The sequence below is a fragment of the Manis pentadactyla genome, chromosome 3, assembly GCF_030020395.1.
Source record: "Manis pentadactyla isolate mManPen7 chromosome 3, mManPen7.hap1, whole genome shotgun sequence".
Taxonomy (NCBI): Eukaryota; Metazoa; Chordata; class Mammalia; order Pholidota; family Manidae; genus Manis; species Manis pentadactyla.
The window spans coordinates 102,549,970-102,577,445 of NC_080021.1; the positions used below are offsets into that span (position 1 = coordinate 102,549,970).

Consider the following 27,476-nt stretch of genomic DNA (forward strand, 5'->3'; position numbering starts at 1 on the left):
ACAACATAGGACAGAGCAGCATCATTACCATCCCTTGACCTAGAGTTCAAACCAGCAAGGACCATGGTCTCTCCCTCTATTCAATGGGGGAATGAATTAGGAGACATTCATTTTTCTAGTTGCACAAATAGCATCTTGATGAAAAAAATAATGTCTAGAATTTTAACATCATATAACCTGAATTGTATATGAACAGACATTGATGCTACTGCAGTTAGCAGACCTCTTAGATGGAAGATTAAATTAGAATTCTATTTGCCAGGGGTTAATCCTTCATTACCTCTGGTCTCCAAAATACGAAAACCACACATCAGATTAATCTCCTAAAATGAGATCATTAGCAATTTTTTGAGGCCTTGGCAAGATGTTAGATGAGACTGCAGTTTTCAAAAAAGAAACAAAATGTCAGATTTTTCATCTGACAAAATAAGTTTATTCTCCTATTTAGGCTTCTAACCAGTAGCTTTTGGACATGAAGAAAAACTATTTAAAACACAGTTCTCAAACTCTGAAATCCTTCTGGTTTGGGGAGTCAGTTTTGATTTTGGCAAATGACCCAAAGAATGAGTTTCTTTCTCCATATACTCTGAAAATTAAAATAGCATGTATCTAATTTTAGATGTTAAAGGATGTTGAGAATGTTTCATGTGCACGAACCTAAAGAGAGTTTGGAAAGTAGAAGAGGACTAAAGTTCTATCCCAACTCTTTGTAAACTAGATAAAGGATCCAACTTTGTACTTCTGTACCCAGAAGTCCTTATTATTTTTATTTCCTACCTCTGGCAGAATTTTAAAGGGATCATCAAGGCCATGAAAAACATCTTATCCCATTTTCTCAAATGATTCCTTCTCTACTTTCAGCATGAAATATAGTAGGAACTCCAATTTTTGACAATGGTGGATTGAATGGTCCTGGCCTCTGGAGTTAGGCAGACTTAGGTTTGAATCTCAATTCTGCCACCAAATATAGTGTAAGTCTTCAAGCTACTTTCTCTAGACTTCATTCGTAAAATGGATAATCCTGGAATCTGCCTCATATGGTGGTTGTGAGGATTAAATAAAAAAGGCATGTAAAGCACAGAGGGAATGTTAAATGAGTGTCAATTTTTATTGCTACCACTTATGCTATTCCATACCAACTCCGTCCTCTTTCTACTTCTTCTTCCTCTAAAAGACTTATAAGTCTTTTAGAAATTTACAGTCAGATAATATCCCCAGATAATCTCTTCTATAGGTTAACCATCCTTACATGGAATGCTCGAGGCTTCCCCTATCCACGTGGCTTTTCTCTCAGTAATGAAATACCACCAGGGTAGCTAATGCCTGGAGCTCATCATCTTAGACAAACTCCTGAAGCTCAGTGTGAGGACAAAGGCCGTTGTCTCCCACTCTACCTGGAGTAAGAGCCATCCCAAATGTAAGCTGATGGAAATCCACCCATAAAGACTGGGAAAGAAGATGGCAGAAAGAGCAGCAAGGTATAGTGGATACAAGACAGAAGACTTGCCCAGTGAGCTCTGACTCTGGCCTATTGGTCAACCTATGAGACCAGACTGATATGCATGGATAGGCTTATCTCCCATCCATGACTCTGAGGGACCTGCCTTCTTTCCTTTTGGTAAATTCCTTCCTTCCACCAAGTGTATGGCCCAGTGTCACACACAACATAGGCCTCAGTGAATGCTAGTTATCTTTGCTTTATTCTCTCAGCTCTGGGTCATCGTGGATTTAAGCAATGCCTTCCCTGTGTTGAACAGTGAGGCTGGAGAGCAAGCTCTATAGCCCAAAGATAAGGACTTTCCTTTAGTTTCCCACTAACACAGTGACTAACACCCTTTGGTTTCCAAGTAATGAGGAATCTAATTTCTCATATCTCAAAACTTACATTTATCCATGTTTTCCTTGAGAATATGGTGATTATTTTAAGTTAAAAGAGAGTGGAGAATGCAAATGTTGTAGGTGGTGGTGGTAAGAAATTGAAGAGTAGAGCAGATTAGTAAATTATATAAAAATGCAATTAATCTTCTAATATGTGCATGAAGGCAGTAAGGGAGGAGAAAACACATAACTATTTATAAATCTATTATGTATTTGAGGACACTAGTATATTACCTGAGTGAGTAGAAGTAAAAAGACTGATACAAAGATACTGTCTTTAAACTCTTCAGCCTATCCTTAATCTATATGTGCTTTGTAATTTTCAGTTCACTTGTCAAACTCTCTGTATAATGGGTATTTTGGAGAGTTGAATTGTGTCCTCCCCAAAAGATATGTTGAAGTTCCTAACCCTCAGTATATCAAGATGTGACTGGATTTGGAGATAGGGTTTTTACAGTGGTAATCAAGTTAAAATGAGGATGAACCCTAAAACACCTTGATTTCAGACTTGTGGCTTCAAGAACTATGTGACAATAAATTTCTGTTTTTTTAAGCCTAATTTGTGGTACTTCGTTAGGGTAGCCGTAAGAAATTTATGTAGTTCATAAAAATTAAAATGAAACACATTAAAAGTTCTTGTAGAAATTAAAATATATTTACTCACATCCTACAGCCAATTAAGTGAATTAAAGTTAAAATCTAAAATTTTAAAACCAGGGAGTTCCACTGTTATTGCTTTAAAAAAATCCCACCTAAAGGTTGGATAGCAGGGCAATTTGCTGATGACTTGGTTTCTACAACACAATGTACAACCAAAATAAGCTATAGCACAGAGATATTAAGAGCATTCATACTGTGTCAGATCCTGGTGCTGACAGAAGTTAAATTGAAGATTTTTTATTGTCAAGAGGCATTAGTTTTCAGGCTACATTTCCATATGGATTTTGGCCAGCAATCATAAATAACAGAGAACTTTCTCATAAACAATTCCGAAAAGGCAGTGTGTCAGGCAGATGGTTTTTTGTGGGTGGAGTTGGGGAGAGTTTTACATGGTAAGGAGAGTTTTGTCTTGTGCACACTGGCCATTCTGAACTCGCCATTGACTTAAGCACCACCAGGAAGCTATGGTTTTGCTCAGCTCCCCAGTGACTCTACAGTTTCAATGCTTTAAACTTCTCTTGCTAAAGAAATATCTTCAGGGTTCTGAAGGGGAAAATCTGCTATATTTTGGGAAAAAGGACATTAGGCCCTAGGGAATTACTGTCTTTGCATTAATGGATAGCCACCAAATATGATTTTCATACTTTAGCTCTTCCTGAGGGTAACAGTATGCTGCATTCTATAGGGGTTACACACATACCTATAAGTATGGTATAGACTTCACAGAGGAAGTGTGTACCTTGTAAGGGAATTCTACTTTGTCACAGAATTTGGCAAGGAGTGATCCTTAATTCCTTTTGCCCACTTTGGGCACCCTAATCTCAGCTCAGTGTTTAGAAAAGTATTGATGCAGCTAAGTGTCTATGTATAAAGTGCCTGGAATGACAAACGTATCAACAGATTTATTGAGAAGACCAAGATCTCGTTACACACATGCAACTACAAAGCATTTTACTACTATAAAAGACATGGTGAGAGTTCTTTTTTCCTTTATTGTGAGCATGTTCAGGCTTTAAGCAGTGGGGTTGGCCTAGAATAGACTTTCCTGTGTGTGCTTTCGGGAAGTCTTGCCGCACTCAGTATGGTTTTGCGTTTTATCATCTGGGATACACAGGCACAGCGGGCCACATAAGCCTTTAGATATGTCTAGACTTTGAAGTTTAAGCGATATACAATATGGAGTGAAGGACTGATCCTACTGCTTGCTTTAGGCTATAGGGAAAGCATGCAGACACTGGGTTCTTCTCACTGGGATTCATGCATACTGGCCAGAGAAGTGGCAAATACTGGAATATTTTACAGGGTATAACCAATAAATTGATCTGTATTGAATGGTTGATAAATATTAGAACTTAAAATTAAATGTGTAAAACAAATGTACTGAACTCTAGTAAAATACAAAGTATTTTTGGAAATGATTACCAAAATATTTAAAAATACTGACAGAATTCTGAAAGAGATGGTATGTTTATGTTAATGCAAATTGATCTAGTGCTATCAAGAAACAATGTTTTCAAGAACTATAAAAATTTCTATGTACTTTGACCAAGCAGTCTCACCCTTGTGAAATTTATTCATTGGAATAACCAAAAGAAACCTCTTGCATGAAAGTATTCAATTTAATGTTATTTTTAATATATAAATCTGTGAATATTCCAGTAAGAGTGAAATGTTTAAACAAAAGATAGTCTGCTAATTGAATAGAATTTTGGGTAACTAGTATAATAACATTGTCTGTACACTATAAATAAGAGGGCATAAAAATGTGTCTACTCTGAGGCTTTCTAATGAAAGCAGATTGCAAAAGTACATGTTTCTCAGTATTACTGTGAACATATGTATATTCATTCATTCATTCTGGAAGTGTTTTTGAGCATCTACTGTATACCAGATGTTGGTGTTAGGTGTAGAAGACACAAAGATGAAAAGATAAAGTTCCTGCTCTCATCAAGGGTCAGTCCAGCTAGAAGACAGTCATGTGAACGAATGGAAAAGTATTGTAATCCATAAAATGCCATTAGAGGACAGGAGGAGCCTTTGAGTTGGCTGGAGACGCAAGGGGAGATTTTTATATGGACAAAATTTGAAAGGCAATGTAAAGAAAAGAAATCATTTGTATAAGGGTGGAGGTGTTAGGAGTGACTTAAAAAATTTTAAACCTCTTTATTGAGATTTAATACACATATAAAACCCACCTGAAGTGTATAATTCAATATTTTTTAGTATATTCATGGAGTTATGCAGACATCACTGGTCTAAGTTTAGAACATTTTCATCTTTCCAAAGGAATGTTGTATTTTGCTCTTTCAAATTTCTTCCAGTGTTAAACCTTTTTGTAATAAATAACCAAGGCATAAATACAGAAACCTTTATTGTCTGTCACTGTGGGAAACCTTTATGTTGCTTATGAAACAAACCACAAGTACATCATCATATCTTTAATTTTTAATTTTATTAGTGACAAAGTAAATAGGTACATGAAAATCTTCACATGTACCTATACAGATATCTATAAATGTACTTAAATAAAACAAGAGTTTAATTCAAAGGTGGGGTTTCGGTGGTGACTAGTCTATATTGTTTATTTAATGTATAAAAAATCTCCAAGTTTGTACAACTTGATTTGCCCATTTTTTCCCAGCTGCAAGAATCTCAAAAGGGATATCTGAAATACAGATAGACTGTAAGAGAAGCACAGCAAAGTATGGATTCTGAAAGCAGTTTGCAATGCTATGCACTCAGTGCATTGCTAGAATATTCTGCATTTGGAGGAATCTTCAAGAACTAATGACTGCAGGGTTCTTCTGACCTCAGTTGTTCCCCTTTCTGCATCTGCTTCCACATCAAAAGTGGCTGATGCATGCATGATGGCCCTCTGTGAAATACCTGTGGGTAGCAGTGACCAACTCTCTAGAGGGGCTGAGATTGTGAGAAATGTGTAGTCTGCCTTTGAAGCCCATAGACTTTGCTCCATTCTGAATCCATTCTTGCTCCTGGCATCTCTAATATCCTCAGGTGTCTGTAGAACCTGACTCACAGGCTCTGACAGTTTCTAGCACTGAGAGCTTCAAGTTCCTTCATAGATGTTAGCTTAAAGACCAGAGGTGCATTTTCTCAGGGTCCTTTTATAACCCCAAATCCTGAAGAGTTCGCTATTGGCCAAAAGTCAGACATGATGACAAGAGTTAAGGCATTTTTTTAGGAGCAGAGAGAGCTGTTATCCCCTCCAGCCATCACATAGATGACCACCTCCCTGGGAAGCCAGTCCTACATAGATGACTAATACCAAATACCCCCAGAGGCGGGTGTGTGACCCTCAAGGTCTTTGAGGCACAATTCTCACTCACACTAGGAGCCAGACTTTGGTTCCTGCAGACTTGAAACCACTACCATGACAGGATTGAATTTTCAAACAGGGAGAATAGAAACTGTATTTTCATGTGCCTTTCATTTTCTTTCCAAAGAGGCTCTGCAGCTGTAGCCAGGTGGCTTGTTTGCAGGTTAAGGCATGACAGAAAATTTAGTGTCTGACTATGGCTCATATTTAAAATAAAGTGTGATTATTGAGATTGGGATACAAATTTTCCAACTGCTTTGCAAACTTAAGTATTTTGGTCTGCTTGTTCTACTAAATATTCAGGATATTAATTTAAAAAATAACTAATGCCAGTGTAAACATGCTTTAGATACATAGGTCTATAAAATATTGCACATAAATATAAAATTTGTTCAGCATTTCTCCATACTAATTTTTCATTATGATAAAAAGGATACAAAATTGTGCAGACTATATGAATTTGGCTGGTCAATTTTACTTCAAAAATGGTATTACACACAACTATGGATTATTTACAAGAGTTTTAAACATCAAGTTTTTTGTGATGGTTAAATTCAAGATATTGGGAAAATAGCTTAAATAATGATTATTTTCTAAAGTTATAACTATAAAGATTAGCAGTGAAAATGAAGTTGGACTAGGCAATTCTAAACAAAATCCTTAGGAGTCTATTTCTAGGTTTATCTCACATCTGCATAACTTTATATTCCCTTGCTATTTATGTTTAACATGTCTTCTTTGTGTATATAAGTTTGAGGTATAGTAATAAAATATTTAAACCCAAGATAACTATTGGTGTTGCTTCTTATAGATCACAAATATAATATGCTTACTCATTTAGTTAAATGGCTTTTTTACTAATGGACTCTAGACATTTACCATTACTTTTAAACACCACACAGGCTCAACAGTATCTTGAAATGTGTATATTGCTAATCAAATCTATGGAAATATTTTTATTTTAAATAAAAGGAAATATAAATGCAACTTTTTGCAAAGCTAAATCAAGCAGATGTGAGTCCCTGTAAAGTGTGAGTAAAAGTAGTTTCAGGTAGAAGGCAGCAAGGTATTAAGTGGAACTGTCACCTAATACCAATTTGTTTTTCCTTAACACTAAATCCTGAAGAGGCTCTGTTAAATGATTTATTCTGCACACAATGTTTATCTTAGAAGGAAATTAAGTGTATGATTTCAAAAACCAGCTAACCAAGTCTTAATTTCCAAATCCTCTAGATGACTAGAGTATTAGCCTAGAGAAATGGAAAATAAATAAATAAATTGTTATCCTCACTTACAAAATTATCTTTGTCATTTTAAAAGTACTTTTACAGTACCAACAACATATGCTTGTCTCCCTGAGCCATAACGTCATTTCCATAGGGAGGTGTCAAATGTTCCTTTGGGTACAGTAGTGTTGGAAGGTTTAGTCCTAGTTTACCTTCTAAATTCTATCATAGTTCAGACATTTTGTCTTTGTGACTGAAGTTGGATTTACCTGGAATGCACCCTTAGTTCCCATACCCATTTCAAAGAGTCTGTCAAATACAGAATGACTCAAGCAAAATAAATTCTTCACGATCGTTGGTTGTTTCTACAGCGCTGAGTATGTTTCCTTTCCCAAAAGGGTCACTGAGTTCCTTGGCAACTTCTCCAAAGCACAGTGTAGATGAGGTGGCATATTCTGACACCTTTCTATTTCCTAGGACACTGGCAGGTCTAGGATAATCTTTGCTTCACCCTCATGTTCCTTTTCTATTTTGAACAGGACCAGTGCTTGAGTTTTTTGGTCTTTGGTTTTCCTTTTTATGCATCAGGGGTTTTCTCATTTGTCAGCTGTTCCCTGTCATTCATATCATCGTGAGGGGGTCTTGCTCTGTCAAAGAATCCACACTATGAAAAAGAAAAATGGGCTATAAAATAAAATCATCCTGGGAATTTATGAAAACTCTCATTATAAGAATTTTCACTTGATATATTTTCTAAGGAACTTGGAACTTTGTGAATATAATCTGCACAATTCTCTGGATAGGAGGTCAGAGCAGAGTGCTCTTTACCTGCAGAGAGGATTCTTTGCCTGGGGCAGAGTGTTCGTGTCCTTCTTCCTGCCATGCTGTGGTAGTGGGAGAATGTCCTTTTTTTTATACAAACCAAGTATGGACCTTATATATTTTCCTGGGATTACAGCAACATGGCCCAAAGATTTCCTCTCTGCTTTTCTGCATGTTTTCTGGTGCCAGCAGCAACACTTACTGCTGACTAGAGAAGGGAAATTCTTTCCTGAGTGTACTGTAGGCTTCTTGGGATGGATTATAGGAAGAATAAGGAGCTGCTTGCATGTTCCTCTGCACTTCGTGGAACATATAGTATATAAAGGAAAATCAGAGTGGTCATTTGTTTCAATCCCAGAACATCCGAGTGACTTTCCAAAGGTCGCTGGGAAGCAACTCTGGGAAGAAGTGATTCCAGAATCTTCATCCTCCTGAATTTCAAAATATTTGGTCTAGGAGAATATGTATTTTCCTAGAGATCTGGAACCTCATTGGAAATTCAGTTCACTGGGCTTGGCTTATAACTTTGAGCTGTCTTTCATAGAACTAGTAAAATATTTGGTTAATTACCACTTATTATTGTATCACTTATGGAAATAAGTTACCATAAGTAACGGGATATCACAAAAATCTATTTCCAAAGGTAGAAAATGCAGTACTATGTGTGCTCAGGATGGCAAAAACAGCTGATAATGATAGCCATATAAATTCACAAGGCAAGGTTTTCTTGTGAATTTATTGTATCACTTATGGAAATAAGTTACCATAAATAATGGAATATCACAAAAATCGATTTCCAAAGGTAGAAAATGCAGTACTATGTGTGCTCAGGATGGCAAAAATTGATAGTGATAGCCATATAAATTCACAAGGCAAGGTTTTCTTAAGTTATTAAGCATGCCACTTATTGTTTTAAAATAAAACTACACTATGATTTTGGAGGGTCACACCAGTAACTAGATGTGACTTGATTAATTACCCTAGTAGTCATGTAATTATGACATTGATTCTGTTTTGAAATGGAAAGCTCTGTAGAACCTGGCTATCATGTTGGTTTTTGGGCCAGAAATTAATTCCTATTGTAGACTTTCAGAACAACCTTCAGCAAAATACATGAAAGAGTAAATTAAGGCTTCCTAATGGAGATGGACTAATTGGCAAGACTGAAAACACAAATCCAAGAATATTACAACATGCATGAGATATTTGGCATAACTGATAGTCCAAAGTATCAGTTAATTATTATATTAATTGTGTAGTGCTTATAAAGAAAAATCTCAAAGGATTGCTGAAAGGACCTTGTCAATAAAGAGATTAGGATCTTAATTAATTCACAAGAAAAAGAAGTCTTCATAATAACATTATCATGCCAAACATATTGGAAAGATCTTAGTTAATAAAGTCTAACTGTGTATTTATTTACAAGAAATCTCAAGATAAAAGCAGCATTAAACACCCTTAGTCTTCTTAAATGTCAGCTACATAAGCATATTAAGTTTGCCAAAGGAAGCAAAATACAATTTTCTCTTTATGTCTTTTAGACTGTTGAAAATCCCCAAATCATGCATTATAGCATTGTCTTTTTAGATCCCTGGATATATCTTTCTAAATCCTCTCAGTGGCCTATTTACTCAAGAAGAAAAAGAGTAAATAAACTTACCTTCCATAAAGCTAGGGTTAAAATGGCCAGAACCAATAATCCAAGAAGTATTGCTAGTATTATTACCCATAATGGGACTGAAAAGGAAACGTTTGGCGTTGCCCAAATCACTGATGTCTTAATCTGAAATGGAAAATAAAGCAAATGAGCCCTAATATGAAAGCTATTTGGTGAAATAAAGTAGTAATTACCAATGCAATATTGTGGGTAGTTCTGAAAGGATCCATGTAATAATTGAAATCATCCTAGGGAGATTTGAGGGTTTACAGCACTCAAACATGGAATCTTAAACACTAGCGCATTCTCAGGTCTCCTAGGTTGGGTGAAAGTCTAACTATAGATACATAGTGGATGTTTGCTTATAATAGCCCAGAGACCCTAGAATAGAACTGAGATGCACCAGGAACCAAAAAGGTGGAATTACCTTTAATTGGGATGGACCTTTCAAGGCAATAATGGCTAAAAGTGACCCAACAAAAGGTCAAGTCTGGCCATACATGTTTCTCCACAGAACTGAGATAACCTCATTGAGAACTGAGCTTGGGAACAACCACATTATTAGATGGGCAATAAAGTTAGAAGTCACCTAATCAGATCCCCCTTACAGATGAGGAATTGAGTCACAGAGGGGCTAAGTGATTCATTCAATTAGTTATTGTCACCGCCTCTTTATCCCTAGGTTCTGTGCTCTATCAGTGAACAACATACCAGAGTGTGAGGCTAGCCATCTTATATTTGTATTGTACGTGTATTTGTTTTGTATCATGGAAGCACCTGTAAAGTGAGCAAAGTGAACTCTAATTGTCCCTATACATTGAAGCTGCCTTTAATCCCAAATCCAGCTTTCAGTTACTATTGGAACTCCCATTGTATTGGAACATTCTCCCGTGTTGCAAGGGAACTTGGAAAATGAGACCTGCCCAGCAGGACTGCACATGCAGCATCTGTGAACCACCCCTGCCTCCCACGTGGGCAGAAGCTCTCCTGTTGGCCATGTGCTGGGGGCCTGTGCCTCTCAAGACCCAGACAGCAAAGAAATTGTGGACCCCAAACAAGACCAAAGAGAGACCCAGCCATGCTGCTAATACCTTCTGTCAAAGCAGAGAGAAATGACAATATCCTTGGATCTGAGATGTTCACCAGGGCAGGCCTTTCTAGTTTTAGAGAGGTTAGTATTGCCTCAGTTAAACTGATTGAAGTGCTCCTCACTTTAACGGTGTTGAAAAGGATCATGAGTTTAGTCCTGACACATGATCAAGATATCTAGGTCACAATTCTCTAACCCACAGTCAGGAGAGGATGGACTCGTGGCAAAGGCCAGTGGCTCTGAAGCTTCCCCTGGCTGGAAATATATGGGTGTTTTCTTAACCTGCCTCCTAGCACAGAGCTCTGATCATGCTCACTTCTTTCCTTCTGTCTTCTTAACTAGGTGTAAGCATCCTGTCTATGTTCTTCTCAGCTTCTCAGGGTTTTTATTGCTCCTTCATTTTGGTTCACTTCCTTTATTCAACAGACATACTGGTGACTAATTCACTTGATTCTCTAGCCCAAAATATCATTTATTTCCAGACTAAACAATGCCACCAACAGTAGTGATACTACTGGTCATTTCACATGGACAGCAGTGCTGGGGGGACTGATACATGCTCTCTGTGAGAAAAAGGCTGGCTGTAACCTACTCATCATTTTACTGTCTTCCTTTGCTTGTTAACTTTCCTTGTAGTATTGTCCCTATTTTATCCAACACATCAGTAGAAGTGCAACATTAAATGACCACAATGGGATTAAACTCACCCTGCTTGCCATAGTGTAAGGACAGGACACATAGTATATATATTGAAGGAATGCATTGTAGAGACTCAAAGCAGTCACAGGGCCACCTGGATTCTGAAGCCTAAGTAATTTATTCTAAAATGATCCTTTGTATGGATACAGCTATGTGACAAATCAGGAACTAGATTACTTCTAAATTACTTCTCTTTATATTCTTAAGGGCAGACTTCTGTTTCCCTTAGTGAATTACATCTGCTAAATGTATATGAAATCAATGCTCAATCCTAGTATCTTAAGGTGCTCAGAGAAATGGCATGAAGTAGTGATTTAAAATGACCCTGACATTACTGGAAGCAGACTGATACAGTTTTGGTGTTGAGAATTTCAGAATTTTGGATCTACAAGGGATAGTCATGATCTTGTACTTGTAGGCCAGTTACGATGACTCAGGAAAGAGATCTGGAGACATGGACAGTTCTGAGGTTTCTTACAAATATTTCTTCCCCAGCCTCAAAGTCCACTAAGGAAACAACATAGTTTTAGTCTGTATTTTGTGCATGTGGTAGAGATTGCCAAAATTTACTAACGGGGCATTTACAGTAAGACAGGCAATGATGCTTCTTAATTTTCCCTTTCCTGATTTACCTAATTAATATCTTAAGTCACTATCTGCTGTTTCATGTTAAATATGGAAACAGTCCTAGTTTTGTAAGTAAAAAAGAAAAGCTAAAGAATTTGAAATAAGAACCATAGATTGTTCAAATTATTAGTTTAACAAAAACAAATGGAATGGAATGAGAGAATAGCTATTGAGCACTTTGCTGGGTTCCTTTGCCACATGGCTATTGCAGGATTTGATGTATTATCTATAAACCTGGTCCATCTGCAGAAACAAGCAGTGCAGGTCACTTACAAAGAGCTAATAATGATATTTGAAGGTTTCTTTGCAGTACTGATGGAAAAGTACAAATAAAACACGAAATTGAGAAGGATATGCTTATTAAGGTCTCTTGAAGCAGAGAACAGCTTTATAGGTATAATTACAAAATTGGCTGGCTTTTTGTTTGCATTACTGCCAAAGATTCTGCCAGCAGCATCTTAAAAAGTCTAAGACTAGAGGATCACTACTATCCTGTACAGTTCCAAAATGCTGAAATTTTCATCACCAAATCTGTTGTCAGTCTCCTTCAAGTAACACCATGTTCATTTAAAAAAATATCTCTTCATGGAGGTGTACAGATCTCCCAACACAAGGGACCCAAGAAAGATAACACCAAGACATATAAAAATTAAAATGACAAAGATCAAGGATAAGGACAGACTTTTAAAAGCAGCTAGAGAGAGAAAAAAGATACATACAAAGGAAACCCATCAAGCTATCATCAGACTTCTCAACAGAAACCTTACAGGCCAGAAGGGAGTGGCATGATATATTTAATGCAATGAAACAGAAGGGCCTTGAACCAAGAATACTCTACTCGACAAGGTTATCATTTAAATTTGAAGGAGGGATTAAATAGTTTTCAGATAAGCAAAAACTGAGAGAATTTACCTCCCACAAACCACCTCTACAGTGCATTTTGGAGGGATTGCTATAGCTAGAAGTTTTCCTTAGGCTAAGTAGCTATCACCAGGGGAAATAAAACCACAGCAAAGTAAAACAATTAATTGCTCAGCAGATGCAAAATCAAATCAACTACCTCCAAAGTCAATCAAGGGATAGACAAAGAGTACAGAATATGATACTTAATATATAAAGAATGGAGAGGGAAGAAAAAGGAGGAAAAAGAAAAAAGAACCTTCAGGTTGTGTTTGCAATAGCATACTAAGTAAGTTAAATTAGACTGTTAGATAGTAAGGAAGTTATCCTTGAACCTTTGGCAACCATGAATCTAAAGCCAGCAGTGGCAATAAGTACATACCTACTGATAATCACCATAAATGTAAATGCTCTGAATGCACCAATCAAAAGACATAGAGTCACTGAATGGATAAAAAAACAAGACCCATCTATATGCTGCCTACAAGAGACTCACTTCAAACCCAAAGCCATACACAGACTAAAAGTAAAGGGATGGGAAAAGATATTTCATGCAACTAAAAGGGAGAAAAAAGCAGGAGTTGCAGTACCTGTATCAGACAAAATAGACTCAAAACAAAGAAAGTCACAAGAGACAAGGATGTTACATAATGATAAAGGGGTCAGTCCAACAAGAGGATATAGCCATTATAAATATCTATGAACCCAACACAGGAACACCTACACATGTGAAACAAACACTAACAGAATTAAAGGGGGAAATAGAATGCAATGCATTCATTTTAGCAGACTTCAACACACTACTCACTCCAAAAGACAGATCAACCAGACAGAAAATAAGTGAGGAGACAGAGGCACTGGACAGCGCATTAGAACAGATGGATTTAATGGACATCTACAGAACGCTCCACCCAAAAACAACAGGATATACATTCTTCTCAAGTGCACATGGAACATTTTCAAGAATAGATCATATACAAGGCCACAAAAAGAGTCTCAGTAAATTCAAAAAGATTGAAATTGTACCAACCAGTTTCTCAGACCACAAGGGTATGAAAATAGAAATAAATTACACAAAGAAGATGAAAAAACCCACAAACACATGGATGCTTAATAACATGCTCCTAAATAACCAATGGATCAATGACCAAATAAAAACAGAGATGGAGACAAATGACAACAATAATTCAACACATCAAAATCTGTGGGACGCAGCAAAGGCTGTGCTCAGAGGGAAGTACATTGCAATACAGGCCTACCTCAGGAAAGAAGAACAATCCCTAATGAACAGTCTAAATTTAGAATTAACAAAACTAGAAAAAGAAGAACAAATGAGGCCAAAGTCAGTAGAGGAGGGACATAATAAAGATTAGAGCATAAATAAATAAAATTGAGAAGAATAAAACAATAGAATCAATGAAAGCAGGAGCTGGTTCTTTAAGAAAATAAACAAAATAGATAAACCCTTAGCCAGACTTATCAAGAAAAAAAGAAAGCCTACACACATAAATAGAACCAGAAATGAGAAAGGAATAATCTTTACAGACACCACAGAAATACAAAGAATTATGAGAGAATACTATGAAAAATTATATCCCAACAAACAGGATAACCTAGAAGAAATGAACAACTTTCTAGAAAAATACAACTCTCCAAGGCTGACCCAGAAAGAAAATCTGAATAGACCAATTACCAGCAATGAAATTGAAGTGATAATCAAAAAACTACCTAAGAACAAAACCCCTGGACCAGATGGTTTTTCTGCTGAATTTTATCAAACATTTAGTGAAGACCTAATACCCATCCTCAACGTTTTCCAAAAACTAGAAGACAAGGCAATACTCCCAAACTTGTGTATGAGGTCAGAATCACTCAAATACCAAAACCAGGCAAAAACACCACAAAAAGAGAAAATTACATACCAATACCCCTCATGAACATAGATGCAAAAATACTCAACAAAATATTAGCAAACTGAATTCAAAAATACATCAAAAAGATCATCCGTTATGATCAAGTATGATTTATTCCAGGGATGCAAGGATGGTACAGTATTCAAAAATCCATCAACATCATCCACCACATCAACAAAAAGAAGGAAAAAAACCCACATGATCATCTCCATAGACGCTGAAAAGCATTCAACAAAATTCAACATCCATTCATGATAAAAACTATGATAAAAAAAAATAGGAATAGAGGGCAAGTACCTCAACATAATAAAGACCATATATGACAAACCCACAGCTAACATTTTACTTAACAGCGAGAAGCTGAAAGCTTTTCCTTCAAGATCGGGAGCAAGACAAGCAGGCCCACTCTACCCACTTTTATTCAAAATAGTTCTGGAGGTCCTAGCCACAGCAATCAGACAACACAAAGAAATAAAAGGCATCCAGATTGGCAAGGAAGAAGTTAAACTGTCCCTGTTTGCAGATGACTTGATATTGTACATAAAAAACCCTAAAGAATCCACACCCAAACTACTAGATCTAATATCTGAATTCAGTAAAGTTGCAGGATACAAAATTAATACACAGAAATCTGTTGCATTCCTATACACTAATGATGAACTAGCAGAAATAGAAATCAGGAAAACAATCCCATTCATAACTGCATCAAAAAGAATAAAATGCCTAGGAATAAACCTAACCAAAGAAGTGAAAGACCTATACTCTGTAAACTATAAGACACTCATGACAGAAATTAAAGAAGATACCAATAAATGGAAACACATCCCATGCTCATGGATAAGAAGAATTAATATTGTCAAAATGGCCATCCAGCCTAAAGCAATCTACAGATTCAATGCAATCCCTATCAAAATACCAACAACATTCTTCAATGAACTAGAGAAAATATCTCCAAAATTCTTATGGAACCACAAAAGACCCCGAATAGCGAAAGCAATCCTGGGAAGGAAGAATAAAGCAGAGGGGATTATACTCCCTGACTTCAAGCTCGACTACAAAGCCAGAGTTATCAAGACACTTTGGTCCTGGCACAAGAACAGACCCATAGACCAATGGAACACACTAGAGAGCCCAGATATTAACCCAAGTATACATGGTCAATTAATATACAACAAAGGAGCCATGGATACACAATGGGGAAATGACAGCCTCTTCAAAAACTGGTGTTGGCAAAACAGGACAGCTACATGCAAGAGAATGAAATTGGATTATTGTCCCATAACAGTAGTAACCCCATACACAAAAGTAAACTCACAATATATCAAAGACCTGAATGTAAGTCATGAAGCCATAAAACTCTTAGAAGACAACATAGGCAAAAATATCCTGAATATAAAAGCATGAGCAACTTTTTCCTGAACTACCTTCTTGGGCAAGGGAAACAAAAGCAAAAATGAACAAATGGGACTACATCATGCTGAAAAGCTTCTGTACAGCAAAGGACACCATCAGCAGAACAAAAAGGCTGTATGAGAGAATATATTTGTAAAAGACATATCTGACAAGGGGTTAACATCCAAAATATATAAAGAACTCATATGCCTCAACAAACAAAAAGCAAGTAATCCTATTAAAAAATGGGTGGAGGATATGAACAGACACTTCTCCAAAGAAGAAATTCAGATGGCCAACAGGCACATGAAAAGATATTCCATGTCACTAATTATCAAGGAAATGCAAATTAAAACCACAATGAGATATCATCTCACACCAGTTAGAATGGCCAACATAGAAGAGACTAGGAACAACAAATGCTGGTGAGGATGCAGAGTAAGGGGAACCCTCCTACTCTGCTGGTGGGAATGTAAAGTAGTTCAACCATTGTGGAAAGCAATAGGGAGGTTCCTCAAAAAACTAAAAATAGAAATACCATTTGACCCAGGAATTCCACTCCTAGGAATTTACCCAAAGAAAACAAGATCCCTGATTCAAAAAGAAATATGCACCCCTATGTTTATCGCAGCACTATTTACAATAGCCAAGAAATGGAAGCAACCTGAGTGTCCATCAGTAGATGAATGGATAAAGAAGATGTGTTACATATACACAATGGAATATTATTCAGTCATAAGAAGGAAACAAATCCTACCATTTGCAACAACATGGATGGAGCTGGAGGGTGTTATGCCCAGTGAAATAAGCCAGGTGGAGAAGGACAAGTATCAAACAATTTCACTCATCTGTGGAGCATAAGAATAAGGCAAAAACTGAAGGAGTAAAATCGCAGCAGACTCACAGAACCCACGAATGGACTAACAGTTACAAAAGGGAAAGGGACTGGGGAGGGTGGGTGGGAGAGGAGGGATGAAGGGAGTGGGGGGGCATTATGATTAACACGCATAATGTAGGGGGGCACAGGGAGGGGCAGTATGGCACAGAGAAGACAAGTAGTGACTCTATACCATCTTACTATGCTGATGGACAGTGACTGTAGTGGGGTGTGTGGTGGAGAGTTGATAATGGGGGGAATCTAGTAGCCACAGTGTTGCTCATGTGATTGTATTTTAATGATACCAAATAAAAAAAATCTCTTCATACCCTTTATCTGAGTACTTTAAATGCTAAGTTTACACAGATCATATACATTTCTCCCATGTGTCATCATATGTGACTAAGCAGATAGGTCATAAAGAGTTTTAAAATAAGGCAAACTCAGAGTGATTTTCCTCCTAAGCCTACATTCTGCTTTCCTTGACCACTGCCTATAGGACATCCATGTGGCATTGAAGGCTGTCCAGTCTTCTCAATATAAAATGGGTGCAGCTGCAGAAACTTTCGTTTGTGCCTGGTGTTTCCTAAAGTTATCTAGGCTTTTGCGGCATAGTCACAAAGTCCCTGCACTAAGGATATTGGCAATACAGAAAACCAACAATAGTGTCCCACAACATTTCTTCAGATTTCCAATGCAGAGATGCTAGATGGCTGTTGCTAGAAAGAGGTGGATGAAGAGAGAAAACATAACACATCATTGGAAGAGTCATTTATGTCTTTTAAAGAAATATCTTTCTGAGAACATATTGATTAGGGGGTCATGTGACATATTCATGTCTTAAGTGGCAATGGGGCATTTCATCTGCAGGTGGATACAGGTAAAGCAAAGCTTTTCCTGAAACTCAATGCTCTGTATAAATAAACTAGAAACTTGAACTGCACAGGCAAGCATAAAAGGAAAAGACTTAATTGACCACTTTCATAGGACTGAAGTTTATTTAAATTTTATTAGTGCTGTGGAAATTACAGAATGGTTTTGGGAAACCTTGGCCAAAGAAAATGTTGGAAAATACCAAAACTTTGTTACTCCTACTATTTATGTTTGTTTTGTGGCTTGTTTTGACAAGCCCACAAGATGTGTAGTAATATATAATAAGAAAAATAGGTCTTAGTTTTTAGAGTTTCTAATGACTAAACACTGATTTACAAGAAGAATTTTTCATTTATTTCAAATATGATTTATTAAACACCCCATATCCCTAAGCTCTTTAGGTACTATCATCAGCTACATGCTGAATCCTTCTATAATCTTGCTCTAGATCAGTGCTGTCCAATAAAAATATAATGCAAGCCATATGTGTAACTTAAAAGTTTCCAGTAGCCACTTTAAAAAAGAGGAAAAAGAAAGTGAGGTGTTACTTTTAATAATATATTTTATTTAATCCTAAATATCAAAACCATTATCATTTCAACATGTAATTGATATAAAATATTCATAAGAAATCTTACATTCTTCCTTTTCTTACCAAGCCTCCAAAATCCAGTGTGTATTTCACATTTGCAGCCCATAATAATTGTTAGATTTGTTCCAGTGGTTAAAGTGAATGTATATATCAAAAAAATAAAGCTTCATTTAGTGGAAAAAGTATATACTGCTATAGTTTTAAAATTTACATTTAAAAAAGTTAAAATGAAGTAAAACCGCTAGCTCAGTTCTCTGTCATACTGGCTACATTTCAGATACTCACTATCCACAAGTGACTAGTAGCTACCAGACCGGACTCACAGCTCCAGAACATTTTGTAATCTCACACAATGGTGCGATAAGCTAAATTGCCTAAGTCCCTCTTTGTAAGATTCATTCATCAAGAAGGTGGTCCCAGGGCAGAAGATAGTGTGTATTTAGGACTAATTGTTTCCTTTAAGAACACAGGCTTTGTCCATCAGTAGATGAATGGATAAAGAAGATGTAGTACATATACACAATGGAATACTCTTCAGCCATAAGAAAGAAACAAATCCTACCATTTGCAACAACATGGATGGAGCTAGAGGGTACTATGCTCAGTGAAATAAGTCAGGCAGAGAAAGACAAATACCAAATGATTTCCCTCATTTGTGGAGTGTAACAATGAAGCAAAACTGAAGGAACAAAATAGCAGCAGACTCAGAGACTCCAAGAAGGGACTAGTGGTTACCAAAGGGGAGGGGTGGGAGAGGGAGGGTGGGGAGGGAGGGAGAAGGAGATTGTGGGGTATCATGATTGGTGCACATGGTGTGTGTGGGGTCATGGGGAAGACAGTATAGCTCAGAGAAGACAAATAGGGACTCTGTGGTATCTTACTACACTGATGGACAGTGACTGCAATGGGGCATTGGGGGGGACTCAATAATAAGGATGAATGAAATAACCACATTGTTTTGCTTGTGGAACCTTCATAAGAGTGTATATTAATGATACCTTAATTAAAAAAAAGAACACAAGCTTTGTGATTATGTACTTCAGTTGCTTTAAGAAAGAAGGGTAATGTTGAATAACTGAAGTACTTAAAATTTAGGGAGAAAAATTCAATCACATGCCAACTAATCAGCAAACTGATTAAACTCATTTTTATGTATCAAGAACCTGTAGCTATATAAAGAAATAATATAAAGTTTTAACAATTCACTTTTTATAATTATCTGTACTTTTAGGACATGGGATCCATAAATGATAAGTGGTTTAGATTTTCTTAAAGTGATGCTAAGTAGGGAACATTTAATCTTACCTTCATCATGTCACAAATCTTGTTATTCTTTATTGTGGTTCAAAGATCATAAATAAATCTTTAATATGCCTACATTTTACTGTTGACATTTATGATATGTTTTTGTATATTTCGACAAAATACCAAGGTAGAAAGGAAAAGCTCCCTTGTATTTGCAACTGTAATTAACATTGACATCTGTATTTATGCATCACAAAATTTTGTGTAAACATACTTTATTGAGGTCACAAGAATATTTTAAATAAATGTACCAAGACACCCTACCTACAGTGCCATTTAAATAAATGTACCAAGACACCCTACCTACAGTGCCATTTAGAGGATTATAATAACATAAAGTGGACCAGCTGAACACATGTTTTAACAATATTTAAATAGCCCCAATGAAATAAGTAGCGCCTATTGTAAGTTTGAATTCCAATTGTTTAATATCAGAATTCCATCTTAAGGTCCTGAAGTTTTTCTCATAATTCTGAAAATCAGATGGACTCACAGTTTATGTATGAATTTTTAAATAAGTATTTTCATGAAATATTTTATCGTAACTACCTTTGGAGTTAAACTAGACAATAATAGTCCCTTCTAGACGTAAACATAGAATTTGGCTCTAGTCTCATGAGACACAAATGCCAAAGTTCATTTGTGAACAGAAATATTCAAGTAAATGAATATTTTTTCTTCTGCTGTGCTGTAATGATTCAAAGTTCATTCATATTCCTTTGCATCATGCAACCTTTCCCTCACCTCTGAACATGGTTAAGTGTTACACTGCATGAACTCATTTGTTATAGACACTACCCAAGGAATTGATGGGGATTGCTATTTTCCTCAATATATAAAGCTTAGATAGGGCTCAAGAAATGGTCGAATTATGACCATGTTGAAGAGGTAATACAAACAATCATTCTACACAAGGGCTTTGGAAAACAAGCAAATATTCTTTAGTCTTATTACAAAAAGAACAAGTGAGAGACTTTTCCCAGTGGCAGAGTATGGATTGAAGCTCTGATGATTCTCGACTACCTATTCCAACAAATTCTATCACAGTTCCCTTCTGCTGGGTGCTTTTCAAGATAAGAATGATAAGACTTTTGAGAAGAATTTGCGGTGGAAAACATCTGCCAGCCCCAAGCACAGTCCTCTCAAAGCAAGCCTCGGTTTTCTCAAGCCAAGCAAAATCATTTCCATGTAGTACAGAGTGAGTTTTCTACTGGCAAAATCTCCACTCATCCAGGTATTAGGAGACCTGAAAGCACCTCCATTCCTAAATGATTTTTCAATAACTTTTACATAAATGGTGTGATAAATCATCTACGTCAGATAACAGTTTTTAAAAAAGACTTTTTAAAAAGTGACAAGGGTGATAGGGATGGGGGAAGCGTGCATTGGATCATTGTGGATCTTTTGAGGTGGGCTGAGAACAGCAGGCTGTCACCTGTGGCCGTACAGAAAGATGCAATATTGTTGATAGAATCAGCTTTAACATATGTTTCAGTTATGGAACATATGTTCAGAGAAAACAAAAGGGCCCAGATTTATCTCCCCTAGAGCAACCAGCCTTTGAACCTCTTTGGATGAACATTCTCTTAAACCCAAAGCCTCTGTTTTGTAGGTGGAACATAAATCCAAATGACAATAGACAACTCATGAGAGAAAGGCAAGTTAAATGAAGAAAGATGTGGCAGTGCTTGCTTTAAAATGCCACCAAAGTTGACTGAAATATTTTGACTGTGCAAATCTGCTGACATTTCCAATTTAGTATTACTTGACTTAGCCAGAGGAGGTAAGACATTTTGGGAGGGCTACTATTATTCAGGCTTGAGACCTATCTTGCTCCAGGTACAATACTGGGCTTTATGTATGTTATTAATCTCAACAATTCTTTCAGGTGAATGTGGTTAACAGCCTCAGCAAAGTATAGCAACTTCTTGAAGGCTTTCTTTTTAGAGCAGGGTGGGGCCAGGATGAACCCCAGGAGAATTTGTTTTGAAAGCTGTGGATTTTCCTCTGTGCTGTCTGCCTGTGCTAGAGGTTCTCAATCCTAGTTTCACTGTGGAATTGTCATTTGTAGAGCTTTTAAAGCACAGTATGAAAGCCCCACTCCAGACCTGATCAATCCTGATATTTGGGGTGAAGTCTTAGGATGTGTATATATCTTTAAAGTTGTATGAGTGATGATTCTTTGCATACTCAGGGTTGAAAACCACTAATCAGTGGATTAATTTAATTTAAATTAGTCAAAGTAGATTAGGCTAGAAAAATGAAATATTATAATTACATTTTAAGATATAGGCTGATCAGAAGCAATGACACAATCAGGGTATATACCATCCAAAGCAGTGCTTCTCCAACTGTACTGTGTACATGATGCCCTTATGGTTTTGATAAAATACAGATTCTGACTCACTCTGTAGTGAGGCCTGTTTCTGTATTTCTAACAATTTCCTAGGTAATACTAATGCTGCTGGTCTACAAACCACACGTTGAGTGACAAGACCTGGGGACCAGAGTTCAAGTGGATGTTTTAAATATCTATGGAATAACCAAGAGATGAAGGCTTAAATCTCAATTCTGTTCCCTAGAGCCATGGCTGTGTTCAGTCTCACTATAAATGCAGAGCTGGTGACCATGACTGCTCATCCCATCACCCATTCTTCCTGCCACTGGGCATGGTCATGCTAGGTGCTGAGGATGGCAGCAGTTGTGCTATGACAGATATTTGGGTGTCTATAATATTTGAAAGCCTCAATTTTAAAAATAACCTTTCATTCAAATGACACTCAAAGTGTACTTTTCCTCAAGGTGAAAATTATGGTTTTTTGCATAGAAAGAAGAGCTGACTGGGTCTTGCAGCAAGTCTGTGGCAACTGTCCTGAAGCAGGAGGTTCCTCCCTCCCCACCTTACCCACCATGCTGTCTTTCGAATTAAACAATCATGATTTCATCATAGCGATCATTGCTATGTGGACTTCTTTCAAACAAAATGGCTATATTAAAAAGATAGTATTAGACCTGCACTGTGATTTTTTGGGGAAGCAATTTACACTGAAAGTTTTAAAATTTCCTCAAATGACACCAAGAACTTTCCAGACTGAAATAAGAAAACAGTGATCTGAAGAGGAAAGCTTTTCTCAAGTCAATGTAATAAGCTCCTTTAACCTAGCACAAGCTGAACAGTGATTTAAAAAATAATTATTTCAGTGGAAGTATTTGTGCTTAAATATTTTTAAGATACTCACTGCTATGCTTCCTTCTGGGAGTTTTGCTGGCTGATCTTTATAAGGCATCTTCTTAACTTCAAAGGACACCAGGGATACAAGAGAATACGGATCATTTTTTCTCTGAAATTAAAAATATTTATTTAAGTATATTCCATGGAAAGCTTTTACAAGTTGTACTGGCAGCCACCCAGTTGTTTTCAGTGTTTTCCATTTCCAGAGCAAAATTTCCTCCTTCCTTTTTTCTTCGTATTCTCTCTTATTTTTTATTCCCCAGCCAGTGATCCATCCATCCATCATCCACTGAACCACCCACCCATATACTCTTCTTATTTATAAAGATAATTTCTTATTAACAAAAGACTTGGTACAATAAAGTTAAAATAGAAACAGAAAATCAGAGTCCTAAAAATGAGTGAGCTACTACTGGTGAAGAATAAAGTAGAGACATAGTAGATTACAAAATTCTTATTATCTGATAGAAGAAAACATTTTAGAAGAAAGAGAGTCTGGTACTAAAGAAACTTGCCTAATTTCATCTGACACAGAAGACTCAGAGCAGGGCACCTCAGTGTTTGCACTGTTAGGATCTGGGGGTGGATGGAGGACCATCCCGAACCTTATAGGATGTTTAGCAGAACGCCTGGCCTCTACTTACTAGCTGCCAATAGCACCCTATCCAGTTGTGACAATCAAAAATGCCTCCAATTCTTGCCAGTGTTCCCTGGAGAGCAAAATCACCCTGGTTAAGAACCACAACTGAGAGCCACACCTAGACCATTCTGTTTTTGAGATAATTTTTTAGGAGAAGTTCTTTTTGTTTAATTGGTTCTCATATTAACTGGTGATTAAAGCCAAATGAAAGTTTTTAAAAGTAAGTTAAAGAAAGCTGTTTTGAGAACTTAAGCTTCTGTGGTTCTCCATTCAGCTTGAGGTAATGATTAGATCTATCCAGTGGTGGGCTGTAGCTGGCTTATATTGGCTTTTGAGAGAAGACTTAAAATTTCAGGAATTTTGAGTATCAGTTGTTATACAGAGCCATAATTAAAACTTAAATTACACATATGTAAACTTAAGTATATTGTATTTTTTTTGAGAATTTTTATAGAATTTTTTGTATCATTCATATACAATTACATGAGCAACACTGTGGTTACTAGATTCCCCCCATTATCAAGTCCCCACCACATATCCCATTACAGTCACTGTCCATCAGTGTAGTAAGATGCTATAGAATCACTACTTGTCTTCTCTGTACTATACTGCCTTCCCCATGCCACCCCCCCAACATTATGTGTGCTAATCGTAATGCCCCTTTTTCCCCTTATTCCTCCCTTCCCACCCATCCTCCCCAGTCCCTTTACCTTTGGAACTGTTAGTCCATTCTTGGGTTCTGTGAGACTGCTGCTGTTTTGTTCCTTCAGTTTTTTCTTTGTTCTTATACTCCACAGATGAGTGAAATCATCTGATACTTGTCTTTCTCTGCCTGGCTTATTTCACTGAGCATAATACCCACTAGCTCCATCCATGTTGTTGCAAATGGTAGTATTTGTTTTCTTCTTATGGCTGAATAACATTCCATTGTGTATATGTAACACATCTTTATCCATTCATCTACTGATGGACACTTAGGTTGCTTTCATTTCTTGGCTATTGTAAATAGTGCTGCAGTAAACTTAGGGGTGCATATGTCTTTTTCAAACTGGGCTCCTACATTCTTAGGGTAAATTCCTACGAGTGGAATTCCTGGGTCAAATGGTATTTCTATTTTTAGTTTTTTGAGGAACCTCCATACTGCTTTCGACAATGGTTGAACTAATTTACATTCCCACCAGCAGTGTAGGAGGGTGGTTCCCCTTTCTCCACATCATCAGCAACATTTATTGTTGTTTGTCTTTTGGATGTTGGCCATCCTAACTGGTATTAGGTGACACGTCAATGTGGTTTTAAGCTGCATTTCTCTGATGATTAGTGATTGGAGCATCTTTTCATGTGCTTGTTGGCCATCTGAATTTCTTCTTTGGAGAAGTGTTTGTTCAGATCCTCTGTCTATTTTTTAATCAGGTTATTTACTTTTTGTTTGTTGAGGTGCATGAGCTCTTTATATATTTTGGATGTCAACCTCTTATCAGATATGTCATTTATGAATATATTCTCCCATACTGTAGGATGCCTTTTTGTTCTGCTGATGGTGTCCTTTGCTGTACAGAAGCTTTTTAGTTTGATATAGTCCCACTCATTCATTTTTGATTTTGTTTCCCTTGCCCATGGAGATATGTTCATGAAGAAGTTCTTCATGTTTATATTCAAGATATTTTTGCCTATGTTTTCTTATGTGAGTTTTATGGTTTCATGACTTACATTCAGGTCTTTGATCCATTTAGAGTTTACTTTTATGTATGGAGTTAGACAGTAATCCAGTTTCATTCTCTTACATGTAGCTGTCCAGTTTTGCCAACACCAGCTGTTGAAGAGCCTGTCATTTCCCCATTGTATATCCATGGCTCCTTTATTGTATATTAATTGACCATATATGCTTGTGTTAATATATGAATTCTCTATTCTGTTCCACTGGTCTGTGGATCTGTTCTTGTGCCAGTACCAAATTGTCTGACTATGGCTTTGTAGTAGAGCTTGAAGTTGGGAAGTGAGATCCCCCATGCTTTATGCTTCCTTCTCAGGATTGCTTTGGCTATTTGGGGTCTTTTGTGGTTGCATATTAATTTTGGAACTATTTGTTCCAGTTCATTGAAGAATGCTGTTGGTATTTTGATAGGGATTACATTGAATCTGTAGATTGCTTTAGGCAGGATGGCCATTTTGACAATATTAATTCTTCCTACCCAAAAGCATGGGATGAGTTTCCATTTATTAGTGTCCGCTTTAATTTCTCTTAAGAGTGTCTTGTAGTTTTCAGGGTATATAGGTCTTTCACTTCCTTGGTTAGGTTTATTTCTAGGTATTTGATATTTTTTGATGCAATTGTGAATGGAATTGTTTCCCTGATTTTTCTTTCTGCTAGTTCATAATTAGTGTATAGGAATGCAACAGATTTCTGTGTATTAATTTTGTATCCTGCAATTTTGCTTAATTGAGATATTAGTTCTAGTAGTTTTGGAATGGATTCTTTAGGGTTTTCTATATACAATATTATGACATCTGCAAACAGTGACACTTTGACTTCTTCCTTACCAATCTGCATGCCTTTTATTTCTTTGTGTTGTGTGATTGCCTTGGCTAGGACCTCCAGTACTGTATTGAATAAAAGTGGGGAGAGTGGGCATCGTTGTCTTGTTTCCGATCTTAGAGGAAAAGCTTTCAGCTTCTCACTGTTAAGTATGATGTTGGCTGTGGGTTTGTCTTATATGGCCTTTATTATTTTAAGGTACTTGCCCTCCATACCCATTTTGCTGAGAGTTTTTATCATGAATGGGTGTTGAATTTTGTTGAATGCTTTTTCAGCATCTATGGAGATGATCATATGGATTTTGTCCTTCTTTTTGTTGATGTGGTGGATGATGTTGATGGATTTTCAAATGTTGTACCATCCTTGCATCCCTAAGATGAATCCCACTGGATCATGGTGTATGATCCTCTTGATGTATTTTTGAATTCGGTTTGCTAATACTTTGTTGAGTATTTTTGCATCTATGTTCATCAGGGATATTTGTCTGTAGTTTTCTTTTGTTGTGGTGTCTTTGCCTGGTTTTGGTATTAGAGTGATGCTGGCTTCATAGAATGAGTTTGGAAGTATTCCCTCCTCTTCTTATTTTTTGGAAAATTTTAAGGAGAATGGGTATTATGTCTTCACTAAATGTCTGATAAAATTCAGTGGTAAATCCATCTGCCCTGGGAGTTTTGTTCTCTGGTAGTTTTTTGATTACTGATTCAATTTTATTGTTGGTAATTGGTCTGTTTAGATTTTCTGTTTCTTCCTGGGTCAGTCTTGGAAGGTTGTATTTTTCTATAAAGTTGTCCATTTCTTCTCGGTTATCTAGTTTGTTAGCATACAGATTTTCATAGTGTTCTCTAGTAATTCTTTGTATTTCTGTGGTGTCTGTAGTGATTTTTCCTTTCTCATTTCTGATTCTGTTTCTGTGTGTAGATTCTCTTTTTTTCTTAAGTCTGGCTAGGGGTTTATCTATTTTTTTTATTTTCTCAAAGAAGCAGCTCTTGGTTTCATTAATTTTTTCTGTTGCTTTATTCTTCCCAACTTTATTTATTTCTTCTCTGATCTTTATTATATCCCTCCTTCTGCTGACTTTGGGCCTCATTTGTTCTTCTTTTCCAATTTCAATACTTGTGACTTTAGACTATTCATTTGGGATTGTTCTTCCTTCTTTAAATAGGCTCGGATTGCTATATACTTTCCTCTTAGAATTACATTCGCTGCATCCCACAGAAGTTGGG

General features: G+C 36.7%; 1 protein-coding gene and 1 long non-coding RNA gene across 7 annotated transcripts in view; one reads left to right on the plus strand and one right to left on the minus strand.

The window, feature by feature from the left end:
• LOC118923844 (uncharacterized) overlaps positions 1 to 27,476 on the plus strand; it is a 149,976-nt gene that overhangs the window by 78,893 nt on the left and 43,607 nt on the right. The window lies entirely within an intron of this gene.
• Positions 4,939 to 27,476, minus strand: part of ITGA8 (integrin subunit alpha 8) — a 162,172-nt gene continuing 139,634 nt past the window's right edge. For 2 of the 4 annotated variants that reach the window (XM_036908033.2, XM_036908031.2), the window contains 3 exons: positions 23,088 to 23,189; positions 9,584 to 9,706; positions 4,939 to 7,765 (listed from right to left, as the gene is read on the minus strand). In XM_036908033.2, coding sequence (XP_036763928.2) covers positions 7,679 to 7,765; positions 9,584 to 9,706; positions 23,088 to 23,189 — 312 coding nt within the window. In that variant the 3' untranslated portion in view covers positions 4,939 to 7,678. The remainder of the gene's footprint in view (positions 7,766 to 9,583; positions 9,707 to 23,087; positions 23,190 to 27,476) is intronic. The other 2 variants (XM_057498231.1, XM_036908032.2) reach the window with 1 other exon arrangement.